We start from the raw sequence: 25,415 nt of genomic DNA, 5'->3' as shown, positions 1-25,415 counted from the left end.
AGGCGCGGCCCCCGGGGCTCCGGGTGGCGTCCAGCGGGGGCTTGATCCTCCAAGGGAGCGCCATGAGGTACAAGAGGCCCAAACAAGCAGAGGCCAGGCCCGAGGGGAGGGTCAAGCAGGCCTGGCTCCCGCCCATCCCACAGACCTCCCGGCGGGGCGAAGGACCACTTACCCCCAGTAGACAAACTTTCAGCTCCCTCAGCGCCATGTCCGGGGAGCCTGGCCTGCCGCCGCCGCCGCCGCTGCCACCGCCCTAAGGAGGAGAGGGAGTGCCCCGGCCCAGTACGAACATCCCCCGGCCAACCAGGCTCCAGCCCCCGGCAGAGGGGGAGAGGCGGCGCCGGGAGGCCCTGAGCGCCCTCCCCGCCGCCGCCCCACTGGGGTCTCTTCAGGCTGCTGGTGCCGCCGCCGCCGCCCACTCCTCTGCCGCTGTCCCGCGTGAGATAGCCTCTCCTCCCGCCCGGGAGCCAGCCGCCCGCCTCAGTAGCTAGACTCGTAGCCGTGCCGGCCGCGTCGCCACCGAGGAGCCGCTGCCGCCGCCATCTTGGGGAGCTCGGCGGGTCACCTGACCTGCCCTCCCACCTCGGGAGCCACCTTCGCCTACAGGGAGGGGGGGAGGAGGCGGGCGTGGGACGCCGCTTTTCCCAAATTTCCGCGAGCTCTGGGAGGGGAGGAGCCCCCCGAGGCTTCCTTGCCCCTCCTCCCTCTCGGCCCCAGCCCGGTGCCCGGGGTGCGGAGGCGGGGCGAGGTGATGGGTCGGGAGGAGCTGGCCGCTCCTCCCCTCCGCCCGGCTCGCCCAGTGGGTCTCCCTCCCTTTCCCCCCGCCCCCGGCCCCGCTTCCTTCAGGCCCATTTCAAGATGGCGGGTGAGTGGTGCTGAGACTCCTTTGGCAGCAGCTGATCCTGCTATTTCTTCCTCCTCCTTCTCTTTCTCCTTCTCCTCCTCTTCCTCCTCCTCTTTCTCCTCCTCCTCCTCATCCTCCTTTCCCCCCTCCTAGTCCTCCTCGTCCAACCTCCCGCTCGGTTCGGGCGGGCGAGGCTCCTGCCGCAGCCCCGGCCGTCCCGGATCCAGCTGTCCCCGGGTTCCCCCGCCTGCCCCTTCCCCAGCCCTGCTCCTGGTGCTCCCCGCGCCGCTGGTGATCTCTTATCTCTCTTGGTTTTCAGAGATCCCCTTGTATTTTGTGGACTTGCAGGATGACTTAGATGATTGTAAGTAACAGTTCTGGCTTCCAACCCCCCCCCCCCCCCCCCCACCGCCCAACTCCGTCCTCCTTTTCTAACTCCTCTTCTTCCCCTGGCCCTCGGAGGGCCCCTCCCTCCCCACTGCCCTCCCTGCACTTTTGGGGGTGCTGGGGAGGCGACCCTGGGGGGAGGACACTTCTTCCCCCTCTGTCTGCCTTCCCCCTTTCTCCACTTGGATTGTGATGGTGGCAGTTTCTCGGTTTATGGAAGTGATGGGCTCCTGTCTCCTGTCCGGGCTCCTGTTTGGACTTGGGGGCTTGGGGGAGGGGCGTGCACAGGGAGAGGAGGGGTATTTCTTCACGACCATTTTGGGGAATGGGCACGATCCTTCCTCTTAAAGGTATCTCCTGAATTCTCCTAAAAGGGGAGTTGTGCGGTAATGGGGTCTAGCTTGGGGGTGGGGGGGGCATGTGTGTCTGCATGCAGATGTCTGTATAATTCTAACCCCGAGTTTATTTGGGGGACATGGAATGAGGAAGGGGAGTCTTCGATTTCTTGAAGGATTCCTTGTTTTGGCAGGAAGGTGGTTTGAATTGCCTTGTGTTTTCCCGTGGGATCTTTGAAAGAGTTGGAGACCCACAGTAAATGTATGAGTGTGACTGAATGAGGAGTTTTAGTACGGGCAAAGTAATTAGTGATTTATAAAAGTTCTCTTGAGAGGAAGCTTGGTACTGTGCAATTAGTGCTGCTTTCTGTATTTGGAAGTTCAGATTATGCCTTTGTCACTGATTTATCCCTGTGACCCTGGGCAAGTCACTTTTCTTCTCTGGGACTGGATTCCTCTTCTGTGAAATGATGGGTTGGACTATATGGCTCTTAAGAACTCTACCTTAGCTATACGATCCTGTGATTTGGATTAATTATGCTTTCTTCCTACTTGTTACTTACTGATCCCTCACTAAGGAGAGAGATGTTTTTGCTTAGTGAAATCATTTTAAAGGCAGGTATTGCATTATAATCTTTGTTGGGAAATTTTTCACCCGTGTTTTATAAGGAACTGGGTCGGTCTTTCATTTCATGAAAAAATGGACGGGTGAGGAAAACATTAAATGTCATTCACATAATTAAAAATTGTTTCCTTTAAGAAACACATACATTATCTTCCCTGATAATGCTCCACTATATCTTTAAGGACCATATTCTGAATTCTATTTTTGGGGTATGCATGGAATGAAGAGTAGGAGTTACTTTACAAGAGTAAAAAACAGTTTTTGTTGGCATTTTTCATTGGTCCATTTAAAAAACATTTCTTTCCCTTATTAATGGCTGCATATTAGGTCTCTGAGATTTAAAAATCAATGTTGGTAATAAGACAAGTAAAGAGAAACTGTAATACAAACTACCTTAACTGGATCCAAGGTTACATTTGTGAGGATGTGGGATAATTTTGTTTCCTCACTGTATATGTGCTTTTTAGCTATTTTTAATCAGTTGGGTGCAGTGATATACCTTTTGACTTAAGCTCAGAGCTTTTAGTAGGTGTTTACTAACTATTTGTTGATAATGTTTGAGATTTTATTTGCTTAGTCAAATTTTGCTTTTTTAGTAGCATGAAGCATAACTTGCCCTTTGAGTCAATCATATTAGAAAGCTTCATTTTAAATTAGCATACTAAAACAATCTGAGTTCCTTTCCTTTAAAGTAGCAGGTATAGAGATAGCTTTATATCTGACAGCATATTTGGTTTTATATAGGTGAGATGGAGCTTCCACCCTGGTAGCTGTTGAATGCTAAAGACATCCAGGTCATGATAAAAATGATTATACAATTGATAGACTAGAGCTCTGTGCTATGGTCTTAAAAAGATACTCTCTGAAAAGTTTTTTATGAAGACTCAGAATTTAAATTTGTCTCCAAGATGTTTTGTATATGTACAAGTTTTATTTGCTCAGATAAATTACATTGTTTTTATACACTTATATTTAGGAAAAATTCTGAAATCTTGGATTCAGATCCTAACATTTGCACAGTTGTGTAAAGATGACACTTAAGTTCTAAATGATTCATGGCAGGGCTTTAATATTTTTGGAGATAGCTTATGATGAGGTTTATAATTTGTTTTACATGAGAGAAGCTATAACTGCCCATGTTGCTAAGCATGAAAAATGACTGTGCCTAATAAAGTAATAACATCCAGAATCAGGGCACAGATTTAAAATTATGATTAAATAATGCAATAGTATACAAAGTTATAAAATCATAGAATTTCAGAAGTGAGAAGAATCATAAATAAAATGAATTTTGTGAACAAAACATTCTATTTTAACTGTTCAGTTTGCTCCCAGGTTGGCACTAAATTATCAGAATCTTACAGAAAATGATGAAGGAGATGGTTTCAGAAAAACCTAGGAATATAAACTGATGCATAGCAGTATGAACAGAACCAGAACAGTTTACACAGTAAGAGCAAAATTATAAAGATAAATCAATTGTGAGAGACTTAGTAATTGAGCAGCACAATGACCCATCACAATTCCAAAGGATTCATGATGAAGCATGTTATCCATCTTGTAGCAGCAAGCACCCCAGGCGTCCTCAGGGTCACTGCCACCACAGGTTCTTGGATCTGCTTTGTTAAAGGAAAGCAACTCAAAATGGGTTAACAAGCTTACTTTAATTAGTCAGACACATATCGTTTACCTTGTTCAGGGGAAAAAGGTCAGCACCCCGAACTTCAAAGTATACAGGCAGAATTATCAAGACAGAAACAGATCAAGTAGACAGATTTCCAAACTGTCCAACCATTACATCCATACCCAGTCAACATCTGGGTTTCCACATCTGGGTTTTTCAAGGCCGGGGGGGCCCTGGACAATGGCTTCCCAGAATACAGATCAAATCACAGAACACTTCTCAAAGTGAGCCCCCAAAACAAAGCTACACATCAGGGCTTATATAGCCTTCTCCTGGCTCAGAGAATGTAACAACCTTCTGGACCCACTGGCCAATCAAGAAGTATCTACTGAAAAACAAGCCTCCCACCCCAGGCTCCAGGTGCACTTTAGCCTAGGGGCAGGGAAGATCTTTAAATTTGCATTTCCATTACATCCATCTCCAGATAGAAAACCTATGGACTCAGAGTACAAAGTGAAGCATTTTAAAAAATTAATTTATTTTTAGTTTTTTCAACATTCACTTCCATAAGCTTTTGAGTTTTAAGTTTTCTTCCCCTCCCCAAGATGGTATGCAGTCTGATATGGGGTCTACATAGACATCCATATTAAACATTTTCACATTAGTAATGTTGTAAAGAAGAATTAGAACAAATGGAAGAAATCACGAGAAAGAAGAAACAAAACAACAACGAAAGAGAGCAAATAGTATACTTCAATCTGAATTCAGACTCCATAGTTCTTTCCCTGGATGTGAATAGTGTTTTCCTTCATGAGTCCTTTGGAGTTGTCTTAGATCCTTGCATTGCTGAGAAGAGCCAAGACTGTGAAAATCAAGTCATCTCACATTTTGACTGTTACTATGTACAGTGTTCTCCTGGTTCTTCTCACTTCACTCAGCATCAGTTCATATAAGTCTTTTCAGGTTTTTCTGAAATCTGCTTGCTCATCATGTCTTATATAACAATAGTATTCTATTACATTCATGTACCACAACTTGTTCAGCTATTCCCCAACTGATGGACATCCCCTTATTTTCCAATTCTTTGCCACCACAAAAAGGTGTGCTATAATTATTTTTGTACACATGGGTCCTTTTCCCATTTTTATGATCTCTTTAGGATACAGACCTAGAAGTGATATTGCTTGGTCAAAGGGTATGCACATTTTTATAGTCCTTTGGGCATTAGTTTCAAATTGCTTTCCAGAATGGTTGAATCAGTTCACAACTCCAACAATTCATTACTGTTCCAGTTTTTCCACATCTCCCAACATTTATCATTTTCCTGTTTTGTCATGTTACACTGGAATACATGCTGTTCTTGACTCAAGACACTTCATCTCCCAATTGAGCAGTTGCACTGGCTATCTCTGATGCCTGGGCTCTCTTCTGGGCCCTTTTCTTTTCTCCCTTTATACTACTTTATTTGGTGATCTCATCAGCTCCCATGGATTCAGTTATCTCTATGCCAAGGAGTCAAATCTGCTTATCCAAACCTAATCTTTGTACTGAACTCTAGGCTTATATCTACAACTTTCTATCCGACATCTGGACCTGGATATCTAGTAGACATCGTAAATTCTAAGTGTCCAAAAATGAACTCTTTGTCTTTCAAGCAGCCCTCCACACCTCTTTCAGACTTCTCTATTATGGTTGAAGGTACCCCCATCCTCCTGTCTCTGGGGCTTACAATTTAGGTGTCATTCTCAACTCCTCACAATTGCTTAGCTTTCTTGTTGTGAAGGTCTGTTGGTTTCTCCTTTGCAACCTTTCTCAAATATGTCCCCTTCTCTCTGATACTGCCATCACTCTGGTGCAGGCCCACATCTCCACTTGGACTCTTTCAGTAGCCTGCTGGTTTGGTCTACCTGCCACAAGTCTCTCCCCACTCCAGTTTGTCGTCATTCAGACACCACGGTGATTTTCCTAAAGTACAGATCCAACTGTTACCCCCTTACTCAGTGAATTTCAGTGGCTCCTAAGTACCTCCAGGATCAAATACAAAATCCTCTGGCATTCAAAACCCTTCATAATCCAGTTCCCCGCTTCCTTCACCTTTCGCCCGCCACTAGTACTCCCCCACATACTCCTTAATCCAGTGACACTAGCCTCCTTGCTGTTCTTGAACAAGTTGCCTCTCTCTGGGTACTTTCTCTGGCTGTCCTCTGCCTGGAATGCTCTTTTTTCCTCATCTCCAACCCCTGGCTCCCTTCAAGTCCTAGTTAAAGTCTTACCTTGTATAGGAAGCCCTTCCCAAATCCTCTTAATTCTAATTCTTTCCCTCTGTTGATTATTTCCTATATCTCCTGTGTATAGAACTTGTTTATACATAATTGTTTGAGCTCCTTGAGATCAAAGATTGTCTTTTACCTTTCTTTGTATTCTGGTGCTTAGTACAGTGCCTGGTGCATAGTATGAGTTTATTGGCTGACCAGCCAGCAGTTAAGATCCTGAAGCTCTGTGAAGAAGTTGAAGGTTGTTAAAGATTTTGGATTAATTTTCATAGATGGGACAGTTGGAATGAAAATTGCAATTAGTAGACTTGGGAAGGGAAGAGTGGGACATAGTATAGAGAGTATAGAAAGAAGAGAAGGCAAAAGATAGAACTTGTGATGGAATGGTGGAAAGAGAATTGAATTTTGTGATGGATGAAATCTGCAATAACTGACGAAATAAAGGTTCAAGCTTCTGAAGATATTGATTTAATAAGCAGTGCATGTCAGTTGTGTGACAGATCGGGACTAGGCTTCTTCAGCTTGGCAATGGATCTTGAATATAGAGCAAGACAGATTTCTGTGCATTAAAAGGAAACAGTTAACAGGCTTTAAACCAGGATACAAGATTAGGTAATCTGATTTCTAATTGGAGGAAAAATTAGAGACCTTCTGAGTTGGGAAGGAGATGAATGAGTTTCAAGAGTTGGGATGAAAGAATGAGCAGGTTCAGTTTCCAAAATTAGAAAAAGAGGTGCCTCATTCCTTCTGAAGTATCTGTATTCAATCAAAGGAACAAGGAAACAGTGCCATTGACCAGTAACAGGACTAGTTTCCAGATAAGACATATGGGTTGCTTGAATGTATAATTGTGAAAAAACTCCTTGCCTCAGCCCTTGGATGTGACTGGGTTTCTGGTCAGCATAAACTTAAGTTCTTAATTAAGGGTCTCTAAGCAACAAGTAAAGGTAGTCCAGCTTTGAAACCACACAGAGGTGGGTTCAAACAATGCAATAAAGGTTTCTTATAATTCCTTCAGTTGAATAAAGTTTTCTCATAAAACAGATATTGGACTAGACACATAATTGAATACAAAGGGAACTGAGCTAGATCCAGAATTGAGTTACAAGATAAAGGTCACAGTAGTTTACTCAATTCTCCCAATTGAGTCAAAGGACTTGAGTTTGAATCTACACACTGCTATGTATTCTCTTATAAACGTGAGCAAGCCATTTCATTTCTCTTGGGCCTATTTTCCTTCATCTGTAAAATGGGTGTTGGATTAGATCAGTCGTATCAACTCAAATAGAAATAGATCCCTATTGGCCACATACTGACTTTGAAAACTCCAAATTAACGTTATTGTGTTGTGTTGTATTTTCATTTATTTTGTTAAATATTTCCCAATTACATTTTAATCTGGTTCAAGCTATACTAGAGAGTTTTGTGGGCAGCATGGTCTGTGAATTTGACCCCTCTAGATTAGATGACCTTTAAGGACCCTTTCAGCTATAAATTCTATGATTCTGTTTTATTCTTTTTAGGAACTTGAGCTGAACTAGTTAACCAAGAAAATAATGAACTATGCTAAATCTCTGTATTTTCTTCCTGAAAGTTGAATCAAATAAATTGGTTGTTGGATTTTTTTTGATATATTTAGTATCAAACCAGTTCAGACCAGTTGGAACAGGAGCAGAGCCTACACAATTTCTAAATCTATTGACCTGGAATAAGTGAAGAACATAAAAATGGTATCTAAATCTAATGTTTCATTTGTTTAAAACCCTTGAGTATTCCAATTAAATGAAGCTGTGGGGATTAGTTAAGATAGCTGCGTTTCAGTCAAGAGTCCTGAGTTGTTTTCCACCCTGCCTCTGATTTACTGACAACTCTGGGCTAACCACTTAATCTTTCCTCATTTCATTTTTTCCTTTCCCCTCAAGGGGCACACCATCTTCTCCTAGTAGAATGAAGACATCGGTAACCAAAGTATCATAACTCAAATTTTCCATTTTCTTCCTTTTACTTTTTTGCACTATGTTTTTCTTTTTAATTCCATGAGGAAAACAGATGTTACCAATTTCCCAACATTATCCATTTGTTTTAAAAGTAGCTTTAAATGGACTCTTTTCGTCACAGATAAAGGCTATTTTAAGAAAAGTTCTGGGAACAGAAATCTTCACTCAAGAAACCAAAATGGCCTAACTCAGCTAACTGAGAAATAATGTAAACTGTTGCCTATGGTGCCAGTTTCTTCCTCTTGATAGGAAGGGGTGAATGATTGATCATGGAAGGAGTTTCTGTGCTATAACTGAAAACTTTGGTTTCTCTGCGAAGATTGTCAGTCAGTAGAATTAATTTTGTTTTAGACTTTTAATATTATGAGCAAAAATGAAAATCTTTTTAGGCTTGAAGCATTCCTTATTATGGGGTTGTTCACGTTTTTGAAATGGGGATAATAAAATAAAAATAGTTATTTGTTTTACTTTCCAACACTTAATTTATAAAATTTTTATAAGCTGCCTAGTATGGAGAAGTATTAGCATATTCAAAGTAATGGTTTCTCTTTATTAAGAGTCTAGGTCAGGGTTGGTCTAGGTAATCTCCCTGTGTGGTACTTAAATACTTTGACCACATAATGAGAAGACAGGACTTATTTGAAAAGACCTTGCTTTTGGGAAGGATCAGAGGCAAAAGGAAAAGGGGACTACACAAGATGAGATGGATAGTGTCATGGAAACTGAACATGAACTTGGACAGACTTGAAGAGATGTTGGAGGATAGAAGGGCCCAGAGTGACACAAACAACACCAAAAGTCTCCCCATAGTCTTTATTTCTCTTCTTCCCCCCCCCACCTTCCTGATAGCATATACTTTAGAGACATAATAGGGATAATGTAATCTGTGTAACTGCTTAAAGCCTCCAAGTTCTTAGATCTCAGGTAACTTGAGTATATATTTCCTGTTGACCAGTAGTCTGAGTTATAAATAATCCTAGGCTTTGGATTCATTGGCTACAGCCACAAATCAAAGTTGAATAGTGTGGAAAGGACTCTTGTTGCTCATGGATTGAGTTGGCATATGTAACCATAGCTATGTACTGAGATAGTGATAGCCATCTGTAGCAAATAAAGAACTATAACATGAAGATACCATATGTCATGCTGTTTATATAATTTATGACAAAGAAAATTAGTTTGGGTTTTTTTGCTTGAGAGAGAAACATTTCAGGGAGGCTAGGTGGCGCAGTGAGTAAAGTGCCGGCCCTGGAGTCAGGAGGATCCGAGTTTGGTTCTGGCCTCAGACACTTAACACTCACACACAAAAAAAAAAACTAGCTGTGTAACCTTGGGCAAGTTAGTTAACCCCAATTGCCCTCTAAAAAAGGCAAAAAAAAAAAGAAGCATTTTAAAAGGTTGCTATATAGAGCAGCATGGAGAACAAGAGTTACTCTGGTGATATTTGTTTTAATTTGGCAAACATTTATTAATCACCTTCTGTGTACTTGGTTCTGGAAATACAAACACAAAACTAAAACATTTCCTACAGTTAAGTTAGTCACATTCTACTTGGGGTTGGGAGGACCAGCTCATAAACTGGTAGGTAAATACAAAATATATATGAATAATATAAGGTAATTTGGGGACAACACTAAGAACCACCCCCCCCAAATCTTATTAATAAAGTCTTTGTGTAAAGATAACACTTTAGTTGAGCCTTGCTGGGAGCTAGGATTCCAAGAGACTGAGGTGAGGAGGGACAGCATCACAGTTTTGGGTCAGGCTGAATACAAAGGTATAGAGGTGGAAGATTCAATCTACTGTAGGGGGAACAGAAAGGAAGCCAGTTTGACTGGAATATAGAATGCATGGTTGGAATATTGTGAAATCCGTCTAGAAATGCAGACTGGAACAGAGGTGTAAAACATGCAAGTGTTCTTGAACTATATTAAAAGGTAATTGGGAAATACTTAACCAAAAAAACTCAATAAAACATTGATAATCTTAATATGTGGTTCTCTAAGTTACTACATGACCACAGGGATCCTTATGTATGATTTGAAACCAGTAGACCAGTCAGATGATAAAGGGTATTTTATCCTAGAACCAGTATGGAGAAAGTGTAGCTTCTTGAACAGGGAAGTAATATAGTTTTACTTACGGTTTAGGGATATCAGTTTGGTAGCTCTGTGGAGGATGAATTGGAGAGGAGACAGACTGGTGCTAGAGAAACCAAATTGGAGGTCCCTTGGGATAGTTGATCAGGGCCTGAATTAGAGGGGTAGCCATGTGAAAGGACAGAATGAGATGGGTGCAAAAGCTGTTGTGGATGTAGAATAGATGAGATTTGCAAACTTTAGTTGAGTTGGATTAATAGGGTTGAAAACTGTAGGGCTATTTATGATTCTGTGATCATTGTCTCTGCTACTTTGAGAACTCTTTGAAAAAAAGATAATGAGGAAAATATTAGTAAGTGAGGTTGTTAAATCACTCATTTAGAAGAATGTTGTATACTGTAGTTTACCTAAGTTTTAACAAACTTTTTTGTAAAATATCTTGTACTTTTCTTATAGAAGTGGACTAAATGAGAATATAATTAGATTCAGAACTCATTTGATGGCTAGATTCAAAGGGTAGTCTCAAAGGAGGTCTTTAGTAGAGTACCCCAGGGATCTGGGTTTGACTCTGAGCTATTTACCATTTTTATAAATCCTGTGGACGATTGATATGGATAGTAAGCTCATCAAATTTGCAGATGACAAAAAGCTGGAAAAGAAAATTAACATACTGAATGAAAGTAGGGGCCCCAAAAGATCTTGACATGAGAGCAATTAGTTTAACTAGATAAAATTAAATGGGGATAAATGTAAGTTTTACATTTGGATACAGAGAGAGCAACTTCACAAGTACAGGATAGGGGAGGCATGCTTATATATTTAGTTATTTTGAAAAAGATCTAGGAGTTTTCATGGACTGAATGCCCAATATGAGTCAGCAGTATATTGTGGAAGCCAAAAGACCTAATGCAGTCTTAGGCTTCATTGAGAAGCAAAGCTTCTATACATAGAAAAATTTCACTGTACTTTGCCCTCATCAGACCTCATTTGGAGTATTGTGTTTAATTCTATATGGGTACTTCCTTTTAAGAAAGACATCATGGAGTGGCTTAAGAAAGACAAGCTGGTCAGTATCCAGAGAAAGACACCAGGATAGTTACGGTTCTTGAGTCATTGGCATACCAGGATCAGTTGAAGGAAGTGGACACATTTAGCCTGGAGAAGAGAAAACTAAGAGGGAAGCATTATTGCTTTCTTCAAATATTTTGAAGAGCTGTTACTTGGAGGAGAGTTGACTTGTTCTGTTTGGTGTCAAAGGGTGAAATTAGGAGCAGTGGGTAGATTTTGCAAAGAGGCAAATTTAGGCTTGATGTCAGGAAAAAACCTTCTACCACTTGGAACTGTCCAAAATTGGAGTGGGCTGCCTCAGGAGGTTATGGGTCCCCCTTGGTTGGAGGTCTTCAAGAAGAGGCTGGATGACCACTTGTTGGGAATGTTATAGTGGGGGATTCCTTTCATGTTTGGGTTGGATTAGGTGACTGTTGGGGTCATTTTCAACTCTCAAATTTTGTGATTCTGGGAATAAATTATTTCCAAAACTTTTCCAAACACTTTTTAAAGCAGCTTCTATAGAGTCATAAGAACATAAGTAATACTATACTAGACGATTTCATTGGTCTATTTTGACTTTAAATTTGGCACCAAGTCATCCCAAGGGAGTTAGTCCTCTTCTTAGGGGTATCAGCCTTAAAAGGTCAGGGTTATACATTAAGCATTTGCTAGTTTCCCTTCATAGCCTATTATGACATTATTGACTAAAAAGATCAGAACTTAATTCATGTAATCTTTAGAACTGAAGACACTTTAAAGGTCATTTAGTTTAATGTTATTTTAAGTACTGTGAGAGGCAAGAGTGGTATTGAGGAAGGAACATTGAACTTGAAATCTCAGAAGACTTGGGTTCAAATTTACCTTTTAATTTGCTGTAATAACATGAAGAAGCCAGTTTTTGTCTCTGAACATCAGTTTTTTCCTCTGATGATCATTGTTCTAAACAGTACTTTGAATAGAGCATATTACTATGTAGTTGTTAATCACTACAGATAAAGTCTTCAGTGACTTTGTACCTTTTGAAAGCGGGTGGTGAAAAACTAGCTGTGTAACCTTGGGCAAGTTACTTAACCCCAATTGCCCTCCAAAAGGCAAAAAAAAAAAAAAAAGTGGGTGGTGACCATTTGGAACTCATTGCTGAAGAGATTATATAAGGTGTTATCATTACTCGGTTCATTAATGAATTAGAAAATTTTATGGTTTATGAGGGAAGCTAGAAACATATTCTTACCTTTTGAGGGGGCTATTGTGGACCACATCTGTGTTCATCCACAAAATGCTCCTTAGTACTATATCAAAGCCAGAATTTTGAGCTTGATATTTTATAATTGGTCTTACCAATATGGCATTTCTTATATAGAATGTTAGTGCAAAATTGATCATCAGAATTGGTCATAGCAAATATTTTGATCACTCAGAGGAAGGGTTATTGATGAAAATATTTATTGTAAGTAACATGCTATATAGCATTGTATCTTATACCCCTACCCCTCCTTGTAGGTAGGGGATTAGAGTTCTCTCCTTGGATTATTTTTGTTATGGATATAATGCTTTCTTATTCCTTCTTCTTTCTAATTTGAAGCATAATTATAGTCTAGTTACTCAACCTAGGGGCTTCACTTAAAGTGAATAATTTAGCAATTATTTGTTAGACCAGTATTGTTTACTCTCTGAATTATTTAGGGAAAATTTAAATGATAAGACAGAGGGTATTTTGTTTTTGTTTTTTAAATAGTACACCTTTCTCTTATTTTTGTTGGTTTAATAGGACTTCTGAGCCTTGTGTTGATATGAGGTACCCTATCTTTTTTGCTATTCTAACTTGTACTTTGAATAACACATTTTGTCTGAATGAACTCAAATTAGGCTAATTCTGAGAACTCTTTGATAAAATAAGTAGATTGTCCAAATGCAGAGTATGCTTGCCAAAAGGAATTATTTTATGGACAACTCACATAGGGCAGGCTCTCACTTGGTGGTCAGAAAAAGTGATACAAGGACACTCTTAGGGTCTCTCTTAAGAATTGAGTGACATGGGAGACACTGGCACAGGACTGCTCAGCATGGCACCTCATCAGAGAAGGTGCTGTGCTCTATGAGCAAAGCAAAATTGAAGTTTCTCAAAAGAAACGTGAGATGTGCAGATTTGGAGAATCCACCCCAAATGTTCACATGGACTATTTGTATCCAACCTGTGGTAGAACATTCCGAGCTCATATTGGTCTGATCAGCCACAGTCAGACACACTGTAACTTGACTCTGGCATAGTGATGTCATTTGGGTTGTCTTTGAAAACCAAGGACAACAATCATAAGTAGATTATCAAAAGCATAGTTACTTCTTATGGATTCAAATAGGATATAGAGTTGGATGAGACCTTAGAGACAAGTTAAATGGTAATTCAGTAGCAGAGCACTGAAGAATATCAACGTCTGATTCTTTGTAGCAACCTAAAGTACCATGTTTCCCCGATAATAAGACACTGTCTTAATTTTTTTGGACAGAAAAACACCAGAGAGCTTATTTTCAGGGGAGGGCTTATTTTAATGAACATTGACAGCAATTTTAATAAACAGGTAAATGTGAACAAAAAAATGTACCTTTATTCAATAATGTTCATGTCATCTTCTTCAACAACATCATCATAAGTGTCCATACCCTGAATTCCGTCCTGGATGTCTTGCACCTCCATTTCCTTCAGAAGAAGTGGACCCAATCTGTCATGTCCAGCAATATAGCTCTCTTTAAATGAATATGTCTTGTCCAGGTAACATGCTCATAGTGCCTTGGCGACACAGCTGTCAGTAATTTTATCCCATGACTTCTTCACCCAAGTCACGACTTCTTGCAGACAGGGCTTCACAAAGTTTCCACGCTGATTTCTTTCCATTCTATTTCCAATGTAGTCATTGACTTCCATGTGCAAATGGTCCTTGAATGGCTTCTTTATTGCAATATCAAAGGTCTGGAGATAGGCAGTCATTCCTGCAGGAATCATTACTTGATCTATTCTTCTCTCTGCAAGGAAGTTCTTCATTTCTTTAGCATGGTGAGTGCTGGCTGAATCCCAGATTATCAGACCTCTTTAGTTACCTCGCATAACAAGTGGCAGCATTAAATCAACCCACTTTCTTATAATGGCTTGTGTACACCAGGCTTTTTCGGTTTCAAGAACGTAAATGCCAGATACACGTTCAATCTTATCTTTCTTGCCCTTTCTGATGATTAGAATTGTGTCTTTCTTTCCATTCAAACGAATTGCCAAAACACAGGTGACCTGTGCACTTTCATAGCCAGTGGTGGGAATGTAGATTGACGTTGCACCCCTGTGATGAATTGTTGTTTGAGATCCTTGTCCCATAAACACTGCAGTTTCATCCATAGCAATCATATTGCAGGTTTGGTACTTGGAAATGTCGATCCTATCAATAAAGGACTTGAATGCAAGTGCACGTTTAATAACTTCAGCATCTTCCAGCTTAAACAGTGTTGTTGATCTTCTTAGGGACAGTTCATACCGTTGAAGGAAACCGTCCAACCAGTGTTGTGATGCTTTGAATCCTTCTGAGACCATTTCAAACTCTGGTGCCATTGAAAGGGCAAATGCTTGAATATCAGCCCTGCGCACAACCAAGGCCTTTCTTTGCTCTCCTGTCAGCAATCCATTCACCAATGAGGATCTCCAAGTCAGGATATAAGGGCTGCCGACCTGATCCAGACCTGCGCTTTTTCCCTTTTCCCTCATCCACCTGTTGATTGAGGTTATTATAATCTGCTCTCCATTTTCTGACCATTCGAAGATCCAAAAGTTTTTCTTTACAGAAAACTGCAAGATTCTTTCCATGTGACTCCTCTACAATTGCTTTCTTATACTCAACAGTATACGGTAGCTCTTCCTTTTTGTACTCATGTCTGGGGGTCAAAACAGACAGAATAATAAAATTATGACCATCAGTCCTTTTCACTCCATCATGCCCCCTGAGTTCTTCTTTTTTCCTCCATCATGCCCTTTTTATCCTCCATCATGCCCCCTCACTCCCGCTTACATACCGGGTTTTTATGTTGTCCTGCCTCAGCTCTCCTCCGCGGCACTGCTCTCAATGGCACCAGCAAGCAAATCACTGGGGAAGAACAGGATGACGCGCTCACTGCTGCAGCTCTGATTGGATGCAGCTCGGATCGCAGCGTGCATTTCACCCGGGGGCGGGGGGGGGGGGGGAACGGTGCATACAGAGGGTACCGTAATGTAGCGTGTAGCGCAGGGGATCACCTTCACTACAGTAGCAATCTCAATAGGGCTTATTTTGGGGGGAGGGCTTATTTTAGAGGAATCTTACACAGTAAGGGGAGGGCTTATTTTCGGGATAGGTCTTATTATCGGGGAAACACGGTATAATCTTTAACACCCCCCTTTTTTAAATGAAGAAGATAAGAGATTCGCAATTTGTCAGCAAGCATTTAAATTTTAAGTACTTAACATGTACTAGGGATGGCTTGGTGTGTGTGAGGAAAAGCAAAAACAGGCCTGGCCCTCAAGGACCTCCCTTTCTAATGGGAGATATAGCATAAATAACTAGATAACATAAAATCAGTGAGAAAACATTTATTAAGCACTGCTCTCTGTCCAGCACTGTGCTAAGTGCCAGGAATATAAAGAAAAGTAACAGACAGTCCCTGTTGACGAGGAGCTCACGGACAGCGTACAAACAAGCTATATGGGGGGCAAATTGGAAATAAGCAACAGTTCTAGGATTCAGAGGAATTGAGAAAGGCTTCTTACAGAAGGCGTGATTTTATTTGGGACTTGAAAGAATGCAGGGCTTGGAGATGAAGAGGGAAATTCTGGAGATGAGTTTCTTGCTTGAGGAACAGAATGTCGGTCAGTGTCACTGGGCTATTACGTATATAGGGGAATGTAAAATCCAAGAAGACTGAAGAGGTAGGGAGAGAACAAGTTATGAAAGGCTTTGAATGCCAAATAGGATTTTATATTTTATCCTGGAGGTATTAGGGAGCCACTGGAGTTTATTGAGTGGGGGATAAAAAGATGACTCTGCTTTAGAAAGATCACTTTAACAGATGATGAGGGGGGTGGACTGGAACAAGGAGAGCAAGCACCAGGCTATTGAAATCGTCCAGGCTTGAGGTAATGAGGGGCCTACCCCAAGGTGGTAGCAGTTTCAAAGCATAGAAGGAAATGTATGCAAAAGATGTTAGAAAGGTAAAAATCTACTGCCGTTAGCAAAAGATTGGATTATGGGAGTAAGAGAGGAGTTATATAAGATATAACTAAATAACATACAAGATAATATCCTCATATATTTTAATTATTTAATGTATATTGATAGTCATTCTTTTTCTTTTTTTTTTTGGAGGCTCTCAGGGTTATGTGACTTGCCTAGAGTCACGCAGCTAGTAAATGTCTGAAGTCGGATTTGAACTCAGGTCCTCTTGACTCCAGACCTAGCACTTTATCCACTGCACCACCTAGCTTCCCTGAGAAGACATTCTTTTAAACTGTAATGAGCCAGCTTGGCAAGCCCCTTTATAGTTTTAGGATCTAGAGTTTTTTCTGGTAGAGCTTTTTGACTTGTAAAATACTTGAGAAGAGCAATTCACTGTCATGATCATCAAGCATTTGTTATGTGCTTACTGAGTGCCAGGCACTGTGCTAAGCACTGAGGAGAATGAGAAAGGCAAAAATACAGCTCCTGTGCACAAGGAACAAACATTCCAATAGGAGAGACCAGATGCCCACTGTAGATGGGAAGCCCCCTCCAGGGGACGGCATCATTGCAGGAGACTAGGAAAGACCTCTTTGAGAAGATAGGATTTGAGCTGAGACTTGAGGAAAGCTAAAAGGAGGAGGTTAGGAGGGAAAGTATTCCAGGCACAGAGAACAAATAGGTGAAAAGGAAGGAGATGGAGATACGGAGTTGTGAGGAGTGTTTTGTGCATGAAGCAGTAGGAAGGCCCATGTCTATCCATTATTTGGTGTATGGTATCACAAGTCAAGTGTAAGGAGCCTGGAAAGCAACTAGGAAGGGGCCAAATTGTGAAAGGATTTAAAAGCCAAAAGGTAAATTTTATGTTTGATGCTGGAGGTAATAGGGAGTCCCTGGAGTTCATTTAATGGGGGGGGCGGGAAGGGATGGTGTAGAGCTGAACTTTAGAAACATCACTTTGGCAGCTGAGTAGAAAATGTTTGAGTAGGGAGAGACTTGAGGAAGGCAGAGAGATTATCGCGAAGACTATTGGAATTGTCTAGAAGTAAGGTGATAAGTGCCTGTACCAGGATGGGAGCTGTGTGAATGTAGAAAAGGGGATGTATGTGAGAGATGATGTGAAGGTAGAAACAATATTTGGCAACAGATTGGATATGTGGGGTGATTGAGAGTGAGGAGTTGAGGATGCAAGGTGAATGGGAGAATGGTGGTATCTTTAACAGTAATTGGGATATTCCAAAGAGGAGAGGGTTTTGGAGGACAGGTAATGAGTTTATTTTTAGACATGTTGAGTTTGACTCATCTTAGGGGCTGGCATCCAATTTTAAATGTCTAGTAGGCAACTTTATGTAAGATTAGGGGGTTCAGGAGAGAAGTTAGAGCTGAATAAATAGATAAAAAGAAGTGTCATACCAATCAGACTACCAAAAAATTATTTTATGGAGCTAGAAAAAATAATAACAATTCATCTGAAAGAACAAAAAGTTCAGAATATCAAGGGAATTAATGAAAAGAAATGCTAGGGAAGGTAGCCTAGCCACACCGGATCTTAAATTGTATTATAAAGCAGCAATCATCAAAACTACTTGGTACTGTCTAAGAAATAGAGTGGTGGATCAGTGGAACAGGTTAGGTACTCAAGACAGTAGTCAGTGACTATAATAATCTAATGTTTAATAAACCCAAAGACTCTAGATTCTGGGATAAGAATTCACTATTTGACAAAAACTGCTGGGAACACTGGAAAATAGTATGACAGAAACTAGACATAGACCAACATCTTACACTGTATACCAAAATAAAGTCAAAATGGGTACACGATTAGATATAAAGGATAATACTATAAGCAAACTGGGAGAGCAAGGAATAGTTTACCTGTTGGATTTATAGAGAAAGGAAGAATTTGTGGCCAAACAAGAGATAGAGAACATTATGAAATGCAAAATAGATAATTTTCATTACATCAAATTGAAAAGTTTTTTTGCATAAACAGTGCCAATTCAACCAAGATTGGGAGGGCAGCAGAAAACTGGGAAAGAATTTTTACAACTGGTGTCTCTGGTAAAGCCCTCATTTCCAGAATATGTAGAGAACTGAGTCAAATTTACAAGAATACAAGTCATTCCACAATTGATAAATCATCAAAGGACATCAACAGGCAGTTTTCAGAGGAAGAAATTAAAGCTATCTATAGTCCTATGAAAAAGTGCTCTAAGGGGCAGCTAGGTGGCACAGTGAGGGCCCCAGAGTCAGGAGGACCCGAGTTTGGTTCTGGCCTCAGACACTTAACACCCACACAAAAAAAAACTAGCCATGTAACCTTGGGCAAGTTACTTAACCCCAATTGCCCTCCAAAAGGCAAAAAAAAAAAGTGCCCTAAGTCACTATTGATTAGAGAAATGCAAATCAAAACAATATTGGGATACCACATTATACCTATCAGATTGACTAACATGACAAAACAGGAAAATGATAAATGTTGGCGAGGATGTGGGCAAATTGGGACCCTAATACATTATTGGTGGAATTGTGAACCAATCCAACCATTCTGGAGATCAGTTTAGAATTATGCCCAAAGCACTATAAAAATGTGAATGCCCTTTGACCCAGCAATCCCACTTCTAGGTCTGTATCCCAAAGAGATCATAAAAATGGGAAAAGGATCCACATGTACAGAAATATTTATAGCAGACCTTTTTGTGGTGGCAAAAAAATTGGAAATTGAGGGGATACCCATCAGTTAGGGAATGGCTAAACAAGTTGCAGTATATGAATGTAATGGAATACTATTGTGCTATAAGAAATGATGAGCAGGCAGACTTCAGAAAAACCTGAAAAGACTTATATGAACTGATGCTGAGTGAAGTGGGCAGAACCAGGAGAACATTGTACACAGTAACAAGCCAAAACATGTGATGACTAACTTTGATAGACTTATCTCTTCTTAGCAATGCAAAGATCCAAGACACTTGGATCCAAAGGATTCATGATGGAAAATGCTGTCCAAATCTAGAGAATGAATGATGGAGTCTGAATGCAGATTGAAGCATATTATTTGATCTTTTTTCCCTTCTTTCTTATGGTTTCTCCTATTGGTTCTAATTCTTCTTTATAACATGACTAATGTGAAAAATAGGTTCAATATGACATGTCATTTGATAGTGATGGAACTCAGTTCTAATGCTCCTTTGTTGAACTGAGTTTTCTTCTTTCAGTGATCCTCCTAGAGGTATGGGTAATGATAACTGTTAACTGTGATGCAACAGAGGCAAGGGAATATTGGTCACACAGCTGAGAGAAAACATGGTGGGTAGGTATGTGTATTAGATGGGGGACAGTGCTGGTCAGAAGGTATGGTTGATTCTTAGGAAGTATGTTAAGTTTCCAAATTCTTGGTACCTCAAATTTTGCTCCTGTTTTTCCTTGCTATTTTCTGATTATTCCTAGGAAGTGAGTTAATGATGCCTATATAAAGTAGCTTATAAACTTTATTGTGACAGTGACTTTGAAAATGTATGTGCTGGTACTCAAAAATTATTAGAGGAGAAACTATTTCTCCACAAGAAAGAATCTTTACAAAAAGTTTTTCTTTTGTACTCTGATGAAAAAGAGATTTTGACAATATTAATGAAAATGACTTTTCCTAAATAAACTAGACTTACCTGAATTATATTAAGTTTTTATTTTTAAAAGTAGCTTTTTTTTTCTTTTAAGCACATGTAGTCAATAAATGAAAGCAAGCCTGCAGTGGTGGGTAAACAGAGAGCTTGCCTTGGATTCAGGAAAACTGTGTTCAAGTCTTACCTCTGTCATATACTGAACTCTGTGACACAACTCAGTTAACCTCTCAATGCCTAGGCACTTCTCCAAGGCTTTTAGTTGCAAACTAATGTGAGCTTATTTATATTGAGGGAGGAGAGTTTTTGTGCTGTTAATATTTCACACTGATAAAATCACAGTGTGAATTAAAGAACTAATATGGGGGGGGGAATCTGAAATTTATTTTTTACTTCTAATTTTGGTATTTTTTTTTCTAAAATTCCAAATGTATACATATGGCATGCATTTACTGACATCTCAGAGAATAGGTTAACTATTCAGTAGTGCCCAAGAATATATCGATCCTGAGAAGACATTAATATTTGATTTTCTTTATTATATGTATTTAATATGAGAAGAGTTTCATAGACTTCAAGGATATGAGTGACACAGAATATTTTGATTGTGAGTAGAGCCTTAGGATAGTAGATTTGTCATGTGGTAATACCATTTTGTTCCCTAGACTTTCTTCTAGTCTCAGATCCTACCTTCCATCAGAAATCTTCATGATTGATCTGTAATTCTTTTAATTTAATTGATTTAATTAAGCCATCCTTCTCTTGATTTATTTCTAATTTATACTGAATATAGTTTGTACGTAGTTATTTACTTGTCTCTCCCATTTGACTGTAACCTCCTTGAGAGTTAGGACTAATTTACCTTTATTTGTAGCCCCAGTGCTTAGCACAATGCCTGGCACATAGTAGGTGCTTAATAAATGTTTATTGACTGAGTGACCGAAATTGGGGGTGGGGGAGTGGTGTAGACATTATTTGTAGCAGTTTAGGTTGGCTAGGGTGGCTAAGTCCTGATGTCCTGGTGGATAGATACATAGCATGAAGCATGGTCTGGCGCCTGCTGGATGTAGAGGGCTCTGGTGAGGATTGACTTATGTACCCTTTAATCTGGGAAGTTCCATTTCACTGCATATCCCCAAACCGAATCATTTGGGAGCTAGAGATAACGTTTCTTTAGTACTGAAATGGGTAAGATCGGTACCATGTAGTGTGTTGTACCTTGGTTGACTCATCATATATGATATGGTCTGATTCTTAGGCATGCAGGCTTAGAAAATCAGCTTTCTCAGCTCATCCAAAGAGTAATCATGTCCTGGTGAATAAATCATAGTAACTAGAGTTTAAAATAAAATAAACAAAGAACTAATTTAGAAGTTAGATTACTAATTTGTTTTATGCTTCATATCTGCTCTCTCTTCCAAGCAGGATACTTTCTTGAGAGAGTGGAATGATGAGGATTTGTCAGGAACAAAATCCTTCTTTGATCCTCTAAGAAACGTAACTGCTTTTTTTTAGTGCAAATCTCACCTCTGCTACTTACTTTCTCTGTGACTGAACCTCTTTGGAACTCAGTTTCTTGATTTTTTAGAAGTGGGGTTTTGGGCAACAAGGGTTTAAGACTAGATGATTTACTGTCATGTCCCTTGCATCCTGAAATCCTGTAATCATTTGGTTGTTCATGTCTTTTTTTAAAAAAAGATGGGAGGAAAACCAGCTAGGTATGTTGACAACACAGGGGCCAACTGAGAATCAACATGGAGTTCAGGTCCAGGGAGATAGGCTGTCCAAAGTGTCACTTTGAAAGGAGAGAGCATTCAGTCCACAGTTGAAGCAGCATTAGTTAGATCATAGGCAGGCTGCCTGAAGCATCATTCCCAAAGAATGAGTCTGAAGTTCAGGCAAGTGAGTTTCAGTTCAGGATTGAGCAGGAACCGAACTACTTAAGGGTGACTAAGACCAAGGGTCAAAATTGGGACCAAAACTTTTCTATGGGAGAAAATTGGGAGGTCATATTAGGAAGAAGTTCTCAGTACAGTAGCAGCCATTGTTTGTATATGAGTGTATTGTGGCTGGACAAATTGTTTGGTGATGTCAATAAAAATTTATTAAGCACCTATCCTGTACCTGTTATTATACTTAAACATCAGGGATGCGAAGAAAGGCAAAAGTTCCAGCTCTCAAGGAGCTCATAGTCTAATAAGATGTAGCAAAATTCTGTTCTAGGCAATAGTTTCAACCAGTTGTCTTTATGGAAAATGATTTAACATCTCAAATACTGGTTGCTTTCTTGTTATTTTGTTGATTAGTCGTGTCCCACTGTTCCTGACTTATTTGTGGATTTTTTTCAAAGATATTGGAGTGGTTTGCCATTTCCTTCTCTCTCTCATTTTATAGATGTGGAACTGAGGGTTGTGACTTGCATAGGGTCACATAGCTAGGGTCTCATATTGGATTCAAATTCTGATCCTCCTAACCCTAGGGCCAACTCCATCCACTATCCCACCTGGCTGCCCTTATTCATTACTTTAGGATAGGGTGTACTCTTTAAGATTTTTGTACTCTTTCAGCTCTATACCTCTCCTTTTGTTAGAGAGGTAAGGGGGAGGGAAGGAGGAAATGGAGACTGGGTGTAATGTGTTGTAGTTGGTTGTTTTTACTTAACTGATTCTTTTTTCTTTGTTATGATAGAGGAATGATATATCCAGAAATAACTGGAATATAGAAAGCAAATCACCAATAAAACCTTTTAAAAGTTAAAGATTTTCCAGGGTGAGAGATGGGAGTGTTGTAAAGAACATTTGGGTGGGGAGGCTTAAGAGGGGGAAGGTAAGGCATTTGGGGTTAAGTGACTTGCCCAAGGCCACTTAAGCGTTAAGTGTCTGAGGCCAGATTTGAACTCCAGTCCTCCTGACTCCAGGGCCGGTGCTCTATTCACTGTGCCATCTAGCCGCCCTGTAAAGAATATTTGGATAATATTATTGAAGAACATTTCACAGAGTTCAGAAATAGAGCTAATAAGGTATCCTGAGCCTGACTCTAGTGCAAGTCAGTTTCACAGGGTTGAAAGTGCTCTCAATGAAATTCTGATGATAGAGATATAAATGAGGCAGATAAAGGAGAAAAAGAGATCGTTAGCTAAAAAGACTGATGTTTGTGTCTTGCAAATAGTAGGCATTTACTAAATGCTGTATATTAGGAATTCATCTTTAAAAGGTGGAAGGAAAGACAAGTACAACCCTGATAATGAATACAATTTGATGAATATGATGAGTAAGATATACGATCTTGTAAGAACAGAAGGTATTAGAAAGGCCAAAGCCCTAAAGGAGCTTAGCCTCTCAGCGTATGCTAAAGATAAAAACCATGTTGGAGGAAAGATGATCAAAAAAGAGGACTACAACTTGGGGCAGATAGGGCAATGATAATGGATGACAGCTAGGTGGCACAGTAGATAGAGTGCCAGGCCTGGAATCTGGAAGATTCATCTTCCTGCGTTCAAATCCAGCCTCAGATACCTTCTAGCTGTGTGATCTTGGGCAAGTCACTTAGCCCTGTTTGCCTCAGTTTCCTTATCTGTAAAATAATCTAGAGAAAAAAATGATAAACCACTCTAGAATCTTTGCCAAGAAAACCCTTCATGAATCAGAAACCACTGAAACAACTGACTAAAATGACAAAAGGCTGATAGAAAAAATGTGAAACCAACAGTTGCTAGCTATGCAAATGTGTATGGAACAGAAATGATCAACAGGGAATCTAAACCCAAGGTAAATAACCAAATGGTAAGAGAATACTGCTCTGTCCTCAGGGAGTTCAAATCATTAGGTTTAGATGTGGATTTGGTATCTGAAGACCCTAGGTTCAGGTCCTAGATCTGTTTCATAAAAACCTTATTAAGTGACTTAACTTTTCTAGTCCTCAGTCTTATTATCTGTAAAATGACATGGTTACATTAGGTTATGTGAGGTTACATTAGGGATCTGTTCTACCCTAAATCCTATGATTCCATATTCTATGTTACTGGAGTTCCTTACAGATATGATTACTGAGTCAGTGATCTTTGAAAAACTGAGTAGAGGAGTGGAGTGGAGAGGAGAGGAAAGGAGAGGAGAGGAGCTATAATAGTAAAGAAAGATAAATGGTCCTGAATTTCAAAAGTGGAAAGAGAGTGAATGCTTAATGCTCTAGACAAGTGTTTTAATTGTTGTAAAAATTCTAGACTATATTATAAAAGGATTAATTTGTTAGAATTTCAGGAGAAAAATGGTAAAAGCTATGAGCTAGCACAGTGTCATCTAGAACCTTTTATGATACAGCAAATATGCATTATTAACTAAAAAAAAACTGGATTACTAGGCATAAAGGTCACAGTAATGCTAATGACACAGTCATTGTATCCTTGTGGATGTTTAGAATTGTGGACTGGATCAGAGTAAAGTTTATTCAAAACTGGTTATACAGTTGAATCAAAAGATCTGTGATTCAGATGGATTAGTGCTACTCTGGAAGGTTGTCTTAAGTAGAATTCCCCTGGGAGATCTATCCTACGCAGTACTGAATGTTTCAAGTTTAGATCTGGCCTCAGACACTTATTAGCTGTGTGGCACTGCACAAGTCCTTTAATCAGTGTCTACCTCACTTTCCTCATTTGTAAAATGGTGATAATAATAGCATTTACCTTCTAGGTTTGTTCTGATGAGGAAAAATGAAAATATATTCCACACCTTAAAATGTTGTAACAGTGCTAGTTATTTTTTTTGCATTAATGCTATAGGTATAGATATAGGTGACATGTTTATTAAATGAGAATATAATTTAAAATTGGCATTATATAGCTAAAATTTTGGGTTTTAAGGTCTTAAAACAGACTAAAATGATGGCTGCTAAGCTAATAAGAATTGTAATAGGGATAAATATAAAATCCTGTGTTTGGGTTAATAAAATCAGTTATGCAACTATGGCAAGAGGAAGGGGTGACTTGATAATAGTATATGTGGAAAAGATCTGGCTATTTTAATAGACTAAAAGAAAGCTCAATATGAGTCATCATTGTGACATGGCAACTTAGAAAGTTAACCTTAGGTTTTGTTATTAAAGAGGCAGTGTTCAAAATTATGGACAGCTTTCTCAGGATGACATTCCTATTATACTCTGCCTGGTTAGACCACATCTTGAGTATTCAGTTCTGGAAACCATTTCAAGGAAGGTATTGATTAATTAGAGTGCAGCCAAAAGAGGATAGCTGATAGCTAGGATGACAAGAATGGAAACCATAAGAAAAAAAGAGGGAGTCTAGAAAGGAGTGTGACGAGGACCTAGGAGCATAGATTTAGACACAT

At 39.8% G+C, this 25,415-nt stretch overlaps 2 protein-coding genes across 3 annotated transcripts in view; one reads left to right on the top strand and one right to left on the bottom strand.

The window, feature by feature from the left end:
• Positions 1-354, bottom strand: part of RAB22A (RAB22A, member RAS oncogene family) — a 31,674-nt gene extending 31,320 nt beyond the window's left edge. Inside the window, exon 1 of the mRNA XM_069072472.1 lies at positions 173-354. Coding sequence (XP_068928573.1) covers positions 173-208 — 36 coding nt within the window. The 5' untranslated portion in view covers positions 209-354. The remainder of the gene's footprint in view (positions 1-172) is intronic.
• A 370-nt stretch (positions 355-724) lies between these two features.
• The window catches only part of LOC138149452 (serine/threonine-protein phosphatase 4 regulatory subunit 1-like), a 76,357-nt gene continuing 51,666 nt past the window's right edge, over positions 725-25,415 (top strand). Inside the window, exons 1-2 of one of the 2 annotated variants that reach the window (XM_069072469.1) lie at positions 725-865; positions 1,164-1,208. In XM_069072469.1, coding sequence (XP_068928570.1) covers positions 859-865; positions 1,164-1,208 — 52 coding nt within the window. In that variant the 5' untranslated portion in view covers positions 725-858. The remainder of the gene's footprint in view (positions 866-1,163; positions 1,209-25,415) is intronic. The other variant, XM_069072470.1, reaches the window with a different exon arrangement.

Source organism: Petaurus breviceps, unplaced genomic scaffold (assembly GCF_028583685.1).
Source record: "Petaurus breviceps papuanus isolate PSGF00001 unplaced genomic scaffold, PetGlider_PUasm1.0 90847, whole genome shotgun sequence".
Classification (NCBI taxonomy): Eukaryota; Metazoa; Chordata; class Mammalia; order Diprotodontia; family Petauridae; genus Petaurus; species Petaurus breviceps.
The sequence above is the reverse complement of the archived record's forward strand: the minus strand, read 5'-3'. Positions and strand labels throughout refer to the sequence as shown.